This window comes from Ostrea edulis, chromosome 3 (genome assembly GCF_947568905.1).
Source record: "Ostrea edulis chromosome 3, xbOstEdul1.1, whole genome shotgun sequence".
In the NCBI taxonomy this organism is placed as follows: Eukaryota; Metazoa; Mollusca; class Bivalvia; order Ostreida; family Ostreidae; genus Ostrea; species Ostrea edulis.
Window position 1 is genome coordinate 3,747,199 of NC_079166.1, and position 10,225 is coordinate 3,757,423.

Genomic DNA, 10,225 nt, shown 5'->3' on the forward strand with positions numbered 1-10,225 from the left:
AGGTGCAAAACAATATGCCCCCTCTTTTTCAAAGGGGGGGGGGGGGCATAAAAATGTGGGGTATGATACACACCCTAGGACTAGAGCACTTGTTTCATTATGACAATGAAAACTGAATTGTGTAATTTGAAATATTCTTTTTTCATAAAGTAAAGCATGAACTCTCACTTTACTATTAGTTGCACGTTACGCTTCGATGGAAATGTCAAATGAGAATTCAAATAAAACAGAAAACAATCTAGTTCTGCGTAAGATGCAAAGGTAGAAACATATCAAAAACAATTATCAGTTGGTCCATAATTGCGAAAATCGTGAGAAAAATCTGAAAGGAACATCAATTTTCTCTCACCCCATATTCAAGGTATAACGCGAAAAACAAACTGCGTTGCCGATCGCGATTTCATGTTTCCAGGGGTACAGCTGGTCAACCTGTAACCTGACCGACTCGTACCCAGGTCAACTTGAACCCATTAGGTCGACTCGTAACCAAAATGCAAGAGTCAACTCTGGGTACGAGTTGCCCCCTCTTAAATTGTTGACAACTAATACCTAAGCGATATTTTACTTACAAGCGTATATGCGCATACGTATCTGGAATTTGAAATTAATTGGGTTTTTATTTAAGCGACGGACAAAATTTTCGAAATGATTCAATTTGCGATTAATGGTGATAATCTAGACATTGCAATTTAATTAATGACGTTGACAAACGCCTACAAACGAGACGGTTTCTTGGGGGGGGGGGGGGGGGGGGGTAATAGTATCTATATTAAATTCAGAGGCAATTACGAGATATTCTAAATGATTGTCTCCATGCCGAATGAGAACCTATATGAAAACAGAATGATGGTCATTCCTCATCCTTCACCATAGTGCGACACTCCTGTATTTCATGCAAGACAACTCTAAGTACATTTTTTTTTTTATAATAATGCGTAAAATGTCACTTTGATATTTCATTATTTTGTAAAACAAGGTTTTGAAGGATTTTTATTATCTATCATAGAAAATTATCTGTAAAAGTGCATATTGTAGATGTTATTTATAAATACATTTTACAAAAACAAGGGAAGGGGATTGCACTTCAAAATTTACCAAGGATGTGACTTCACTTCTACCCCTCAAAAGCATAAGTCAGCTCGTACCAAGATTCTTGGGTACGGGTTGACTCTTGCCTTTTGGTTACGGGTTGACCTATTGGGTTCGAGGTGACCTGGGTACGAGTCAGTCAGGGTGCGAGTTGGCTAGCAACATTTTAGTTGTATCGCTTGTTTTACGAAAAAAGCTTACGCGAATATCGAGCTCAATCAAAAAGTTCGAGGAATGTTTCAAGCAGTTTCAAGCACTAAGCTTTTTTTTTTTAAAGTTAACAAACTAATGATAATTTGTATCTTTTAGCTGGTATATTCAACCAAAATTGCTAATATTTATATGAGAAATCACGGGTGTAGGTACGATGATAAAACGCACAGTGATTTCCACTTTTATAACAAATAATTATTTGCTAAATAAGATTGTTATGATATAGATTATTTTTTGAATTGGCGAACATGTCCATGGCAAATGCATGTCTTCCCATTTTCTTTTATACACATATTCTATTGTAGAGAAACTTTAAATTTTATGAATAAACAAGATGCCCATGAACCACATCGCTCACCTGAGTTACCATGGCAAATATCTAAAGAGTTCCCTACATATTCGCATGTAAAACTTTTATACCTATTGTGGCCTCATCCTACCCCAGGTGTTTTTTTTTTTTTTTTTTTTTTTTTTTTTTTACAAACTTGAATCTGTACTATGTCAGGAAGCATTCATGTAAATGCAAACTTTTTTGGTTCAGTGGTTCTTGAGAAATGGTTTACAGATTTTTCACAATATATTACCATGTACATCTTTGATCACCTGTTATGGCACTATCCCACCCCCTGGGACCATGGTTTAAACAAATATGAATCTCCATTATGTCAGGAAGCTTTCTTTTCTGGTCCAGTGGTTCTTGAGAAAATGATTTTGAAAGATTTTCCTTCTATATTTCTATCCAAAACTTTGATACCCTATTGTGGTTTCATCCTATTCCCGAGGGCATGATTTTAACAAACGTGAATCTACACATGTCAGGGAGCTTTCATGTAAATTTGTACTTTCCTGGCCCACTGGCCGTGGCCCAAATCATTTCATATTTCATGCAAATATACTCGTGTATTCCCGATATTTGTGGTGTAATTCGTCATGCCTTTTTACCACCACCCCCCTTTTTCCATCGCCGATGTTACTTTGAAATAACCGTCTTCCTTATATTCAATTATCTTAATAGATACCGGAAAATCAATGATAAACAAACCTAACATAGGAAATGCTATTGTAATCGGAAGGGAAAAAGTGCGACGGAACAGACCGACATTCGCCATCCCCCATGGATCTCTTGTCAGAATCTTTACTAACCGAGCTCTCTGTAGCTGTACACCGGTGGCTAAACCCATCTGATCACTACATTACTTTGTTTATATGACATAGTGAACCATTAATTTATTTATACGACATAGTAAGGTATTACTTTGTTTTCACGACATAGTGAGGCATTAATTTGTTTATACGACATAGTGAGGTATTATTTTGTTTATACGACACAGTGAGGCATTACTTTGTTTATACGACATAGTGACCGCTGCTGGTTGCCTAGAGGTTAGAGCGTTCGCCCCGCATGCAGAAGGCCGGGGTTCGACTCCCGGCCGGGACAGACCTTAATCGTTAAAACAGGTAGTGACAGTTCCATCGTCAAACGCTCGGCATCAGGTATGAATATCACGGGTCCTCGGAGATGACCTTAAAAACGGATGACCCGTGTCACAGTAGGTGTGGCACACTAAAGAACACTCACTGCTAAATGACCGTAAGCGGTGAGTATAGGCCTGAAGCCATTCACCGGTCTTGGTGACGTCTCTATATGAGTGAAAAATTCTCGATCGAGACGTTAAGCAATCAATCAATATACGACATGGTGAGGTATTACTTTGTTTATACGACATAGTGAGGTATTATATTGTCCATAAGACATAGTGAAACATTACTTTGTTTATACGACATAGTGAGGCTTTACTTTGTTTATACGACATAGTGAGGCATTATTTTGTTTATACGACATAGTGAGGTATTATGTTGTTCATACAACATGGTGAGGCAGATGTACGATAAGGAGGACAAACGTGATACATATACGAAATGTGACATGATGAATCATATATACAACAAAATAGATTGCACACACGCTGACACCATAAGTTAAGTTGAACAAACGGCACAATATGTTGTTAGACCGACATGGATAGTCGTACCAACGACATGATATGTCGTAAGTACTAGATAGTAAGCTGTATTGGTCGATATCGGTGCCGCGCAAACTGAGGGTGCTTAACATAGGTTCTGTGCATTGGCTGTCTCTTCATCAAACGGCCGCTGTAAGACTTGTGTTTTTAAAGGTCAAAACAAAATATGTAGTACTTGACCTACAGCTACAGATGACGTTTCTATATAAGTAAACGAAATATCATGGCGGGGATGTAAAACAACATACTTAAAAAGGCGTACGATTTTAATAGTACCTCGTATGTAATAACATAAAACATACCAATAGCTGGATTTTAATGCAATTCACCATCCATAAATATTGGTGATGTCGAGATTGATTTCATAATTTTCATAGCTAAGCATTATGAATGTAATCAAATCAAAGGATATGTTCAATTTAAACAAGTATTCTATAAGTATTACATGACAATGTATGTTCCATACCGGCCCCAGCTCAAGTTGTCTGTGTACTATTCAGCGTGAATAATCATACGTCAATAGCCTATATACGAGAATAACCAGATCCCATAAAACAGAAGCCCCATACTACAGATTTCCACGTCCAAGGGCCATAACTCATTAAAATAACAATTGGACAGGAACGAAATTCGATCTTGTTCTGTAATTTGCCATGGTAAAGAAATGTGCCAAATATCAAATTAATATCTGCAAGCATAACGGAAGAAGGTGCGAAAAACTGATTTGCTAAATTGACACAGATGTACGGACGGACGAACCACAAACGTAAGGTTCCCTTCGTCTCCGCTGGCAGAGGACTAAAATAGGATTAACCGCAAAAAGTTGAATTAAAACCATTATATAAGAATAATCTACAAGATATTGCTACAAATGCGAGGGATACCCACCCCCTCTTCAAATTCTTGCTTCCGGAAGGAAGTTTCGAAACATCTTCATTTACAGTATAAAATTTTATATCTTGTCCTACATGCACTTTGTAAGTGGTCTTTATTCACATCAACATATAGAGAACACATTCGAGTATCTAGAACTTTGTATTTCATGTGGACTCCACCCCATGCATTCTTTTAAAGGACGTGTACCATTCTTAATGAATTCAGACTTAATACACTCCCCACCCACCCTCAAATACAAAAAATCTCGTTACTTTTGTTTTGTATTACTAGAGGAGCAGATGTTTCTCAGATATGTATACTATACATGTAAGTATTGAAACAAACTCTCAGGACACTCGGCGGGTCAAGGACGTGTCAGCACACGTTGTATTAATCACGCAGATTTTTTTTTAATTATTGATGTTCTGAAATAAAATGCATTTTTTACAATACAGTATAAAACATTTCTAAAATCCGATAAAATAACTACTCCCTGTAGTGTTCGAACTCGTTTCGGGTTAGACGATTTATCTCAGTGACGCAAAGGGCTAGAGTGATAAAGAGAGAAAAGGGGATTTCCTGCCAAAGCCGAAACAGAAAAGAGAAACTACTTACAAAATATCATGTTGTGAATGAACATGTATCGAAATTATCTTGAAATGCGTGTAAACCTTGTTATCGTAATCTTGATAAAGACACATGTCCATCAAACAGGGGCGGATCTAGGATATTGAAGGGGAGAGTTAAAAGTAATATGATCACATCTCCAATGTATTACACTATGAAATAATCTTGCCAAAAAATCACGTGCCAGAGAAAAGAGATCACTGACTATTTTCAATCAAGGAATCATCGACCACAGCTGGGGGTATTTTTGAGAGATCATTCAGAGAGAGAGAGAGATATATATATATATATATATATATATATATATATATATATATATATATATACACACCTAATAGAGTCCTTGTCTCCTCAAATTCGCAGTGCATACAACCTATGGAAATAAAAGTTTGTCTTTCATAAATGCAAACTGATGGTTACCTTTTAATGTTCTCGTTTCTTCACATATTTGGAATATCTCCTCGTGGACCTCCAGTCCTTCCGTTGACGTCACACCCCGTATATCTGCGTCACTACACCTGAGCAGACGTTTCAGTAGCGTGGTCTTGCCGGCCCCGGCACATCCTACGATCATCCCCCTGGCGTGGTGGACCGTCTGTGTTCCTCTCTTGACGTACTCCACGTACCGCTCTCTGGCCTCTTGGTCCCAGTTTAATATTTCCCCAGGGACTCCCACTATATGATAACAAATCAACCACATGGAGCATGAATGAAATGATAATAGATCACCCGTTACGTTTTAAAACATGAACAAGGAAATATTCAAGATACGAATACAATCAACACTACCTATAACTGATTTTTACATTTAAAATGTGTATGTCATGGGCAGCAACGTATATCAAATGAGATATCTGTCCATACATTCTAGTAAAGGAGTATCCAGTATGTAATCAAAGAGATGCCATGTGTATGTTAATTCATTTACCGTGAATATTAATACTGGTTGTCAATCTAAGTTAAATGTACTGTTTAATTAATAATTGATTACTTATTTATCAATAATAATGTTAAATGCATTAACCTAGCTATCCTGCAGTATTAAACATTATCGGAAAATGTCTTTTCCGAATGATTAATACTAGCTTTATATATAAAGTTTGGATTCAGAACTGATTGTCACAAAACAATTTTTCAATTCTAACTTGGTATCAAAACAAATTATTTACTTATTTTTATCAATATTTTAATGATTTGTAACAAACGGTGGGTCGAACTAAAGTAGAAAGATTCTGTGAATAACAAAGTCAGGTAATCCATGATAATCATACTTACAACGTGCACTGATACTGTAATGAATCCCCTTGTCTGACACGGTCCTGTGTGGGAGGATGTCCAGCTGTAGTTTGTCTATGAACAGCTCGTACATCTCCAGCGGTCTCTCCGGTATATACAGACATCGCCCTGTCTCACTCCTCTCATAACCCCACGACCGACAGTATTCTGATATCACGTCACGTGACGCCGTGGTCAGGAAAAACTTCAGATCACTGTCCTCCACCAGACACTCCGTAACGAACGCGTACATGACGTCATGTCGGATGTCGTCAGAGACAAACGTTATTACATCGTCCGGTGTTTTTATGATTCCATCAGGTAGAGGTTCACGTATCTCATGATCAGGTGTGGTATTTTCACCAAAATACCTTTCTTTGATTTTATTGAAGTTGCTTTGGTAGGAATTCTCTTTGACATTCAACATATAACCATCAGCCAATAATAGGCAGTACAGCGTGATTCTGTCGTCTGTTGAGTAGTCATGATATTTACCTGAAATTCGGAAAATACAATTATTTAAATCAATAAAGTATCGTATTTTATCTTATACACGGGTTTTTATCTTAAATCAAACTATAAAACAATACACAATTTATAATACCAACAAACACCCCAGCAGTGTAGTACATGTGTTTTATAATATAATAAACCCTGTAGTTTGTACAGTGTGGTCATTAATTCTATACAATGTACCACTGAATGAGAAATCAAGTATGATAATGTGAAATGACGACCATACTTCTAGATGCCTGCAATGTGTGATTGAATATATTTGTTTGATTGTTTACTTGCTTGTTTGTTGTGTGTCAGTTAGAGAATTTCTCTCTCATATCGACACGTTACAAGCTGCAGAGGTGAAGTACCACAAATTTTAAAAGATATATGCATATAATCCAGCTGTGATGTCATTCTATTGAAATAACGCTCCATTATTTTTCAGAAATGGGGAGTTTCAGACTTTTTTTTTTTTTTAATGAACAAGTTCGCATAATCCCCCGGCCCCTGTCACTGATTTAGCAAAATGTAAAGGGTTCTCTTCATAACCTAAAGGCATATATGAGAGTCGAACCCAAGAACTTGCACAGAAGCTTCATCCGCTGTGCCACTAAGGACGATGGCAACTTGAAAATACAATACATGTTTTATATGACAAAACTCTGTATGTACTAGTATATTTATAATTTGTTGAAATCATTTCCTAATATACAACTGTAAGTTACATTTATAGTTATATTTAAACTGGGGGGTGTTGGGTGTTAAGTGGGTCAATTTCCTCGTTCCTCTCCATTTCTTAAAAGTAACGATCCATTCGGGGCTTCGGCTCCATTACCTTTAAGGACTGGAGAGGTACTCAGGACATTCACTTATGCATGCATATGTATAGTGCTGAGGATTATAGCAGTGAGGGTTCTTTAACGTGCCAACCCCCGCCGTGACACAGGATCTCCGTTTCTAAGGCTATATCCATAGATCTGTGATTCTCACGTCCAAAAACCGAGCTTTTGACAGATGAACAATCACTACTTATGTTTACGTTAATATTTTGTATTAGCGACATTGATCAGAATATTGGAGCGCATCGAAGATCGGGTTTTAATCAGATTCATGTTTACCCGAGCATGGCACGATCCAAGCTCATTATATCAGGGTTATAAAGTGAACGCTCTACCACCGAGCTACCGTGACCGATACCATCAAATGAAATATATATGCTAATGTTATTTGTGGATTTCAGAATTTCGCGTAGTTGGGACCTGTGACAGTTTTGCCTATCAAACTCTAGGACTGAGTTCCAATAATAAACAGACCGTGTAACCCTGACCGTTATCGATGCCCCTCCTCCTCTGTGACTTCGCCTTCTCAATTTACCAACAATTTATTTTTGTTTTTCAGAGAATGATTTAATGGCTATGCCAATGTTCTTTAGATTGTAAGGCACATACACCAATAAAACGATACTGAGGGAGAGCGAGATCTGTTTTCATTTTTATTTATGTACAATGTACCTCCACCAATTTATAACAGAGAATACATTAGAATTGAGGTTTACAGTATACGAGTATGTTTATAACAACTGGGGAAGGTAATTGAGTACAGAAGACCGCACGCAATTAAATATGGTGGCTGCCAGATAAGATACGTGGCGGCTGCTACAGAAATTTAGTGTAGGCCGCCAGTTAAATGAATATCAATTCTGTACCCTGGCACCTATTGGCTTCCATAGAAAACGACGTTACGTGTCTGCGTTTTATTCTAAATCTTTCCAAAATAATCACCCAGCAATATGAATGATATTGTTTTTGAAATTGGCGGCTATGTATAAATTCAGTGTCATCCGCCAGATTGATTAAGTGGCGGCAGCCATTTAATTGAATATCAATCATATATCATGGCACCTATCGGCTTCCGTACATTCTAAATCCTCACTTATTGGGTTATTTTTCCTATCTTCACAAACTTGCTAAACCTCTGCGAGTCAAAACCTGTGGTAACCGATCACAAAGCACGGGTATTTTACAATACCTGCACGGATTCAAAGAATCTTAGTTTCGTTAAAATCTAAAGTATTTTAAGCAGTGGCAGTAGAATATACCAAAAAGCAATGCATGTCAACAGGGGATGATTACTCCTCCTAAGCCAAAATGGAGTATACTTGTGCAAAACGAGTTCAACACTAGTTACAATTTTAGTTATCAGTGTAACTTGTGTCGCTTAATCGAATTCACTCATAAAAATCATTTGCTCCAGACAAACCATATCTGTAATATGGCTGTCTCCAAGTACACTTTCAGAAAATAGAAATTTCTAAAAATTTAAAGAGTCTTAAAGCAAACAAACATACAAAGACTCATTCATTACAATGAATCAAATATGCAGTGTATTTACTATGACAATGATCGCATTCCAACGGATAAAACCGTATGCAGCATGAATGCATCAAGCTGAACTTTCAATAGTATTAAAATAATAAATGAGAGAGGGGGAATCCCCAATCTAGCCACGTTTTCGGTAGAGTTTTCAGGTGGATTATATCTCTACGAAAGGACACTTTCTTTTATTTACATTCCCAGTGATTTGCCTTTGATATCCGTATCAACTGAAATGATATCCATTTGGAGAAGACTTATATAGGTTGCAAGCCTGCTGCCTAATCCATTTATGTTTCATACATAATAAAATATTGTTTAAATTAAATGATATCCATTTCCTTATGAATGTGAGCGGCGTGCGTATGAATCTTGATAAAGATATCACCACGTTTTTAACGGCAGGAAATTATCTCACATCTCTCAAACCCTAAAAGTAAAATGAGGGTTAATAGGAATGCGGCATAAAATTGATTTTGGTAACTAATAACGAGTATGTTCACCATTGCCGCTAATAACAGTGTGTAGGCGTGTCATTTACGGGGATTGTCATGTGGGGAAGTTTAATTTCCGCCTCTCATTCAACAATGTTTTTCCAAGTACTGGCGGATTCTGAGTTAGCGGCTGTGCACACACCTACCAAGCTAGTCCTACATTTTTTAAAGTCCAGGAACATACATGTAGCAGACCGATCATTAACTTTGATACCGTTCATTTAATGAAACTCACCGTGTGTGCACGCGAATTGTCCTACTGAAAAAGATGTCTTCATGAATGTGACACAGATGTGAACAATGAGCGTATTAATCTTTTATTAAATCTCGTACGTCAAAATCAACGACTGAAACTTCCGGCAGAAATGAAAGTAGAATGTAAATGTGAAAAAAAAAATCATTTTTAAAAATGTGAGGGTAAGAACTGCAACGCTTTACGTCAGCATACTTGTCATGGAGTGGTGATGGGCTTCATGAAGTTTGCTGGCGTTAAGAGTCGCAGTTTTTCCAAAAATAAAATTAATTTCCTAAATGCACATGATCAAGTTTTAACTATGGAGGTTTAGAAACATTTTTTCAAGTGACAAGACCGCCGCGGTGGCCTAGCGGTTAGAGCTTTCGCCCCGTATGCGAAATACCGTGGTTCGAATCCCGACCGGTCAATTCAATGCATGGTCATTCATAACATTTCTGATATGTTTGTTGTGGAATAGCCTATATTTCTTTTCTGGTGAGTTTTTTTTTATCATCTATGTCA

At 37.2% G+C, this 10,225-nt stretch overlaps 2 protein-coding genes across 6 annotated transcripts in view; one reads left to right on the top strand and one right to left on the bottom strand.

The window, feature by feature from the left end:
- Window positions 1–10,225, top strand: part of LOC130053130 (uncharacterized) — a 205,817-nt gene that overhangs the window by 94,495 nt on the left and 101,097 nt on the right. The window lies entirely within an intron of this gene.
- LOC125673557 (uncharacterized) overlaps window positions 1–10,225 on the bottom strand; it is a 142,389-nt gene that overhangs the window by 15,905 nt on the left and 116,259 nt on the right. For all 5 annotated transcript variants that reach the window (XM_056159774.1, XM_056159776.1, XM_056159775.1 and 2 more), the window contains 2 exons: window positions 6,105–6,599; window positions 5,250–5,504 (listed from right to left, as the gene is read on the bottom strand). In XM_056159774.1, the coding sequence (XP_056015749.1) occupies window positions 5,250–5,504; window positions 6,105–6,599 (750 nt within the window). The remainder of the gene's footprint in view (window positions 1–5,249; window positions 5,505–6,104; window positions 6,600–10,225) is intronic.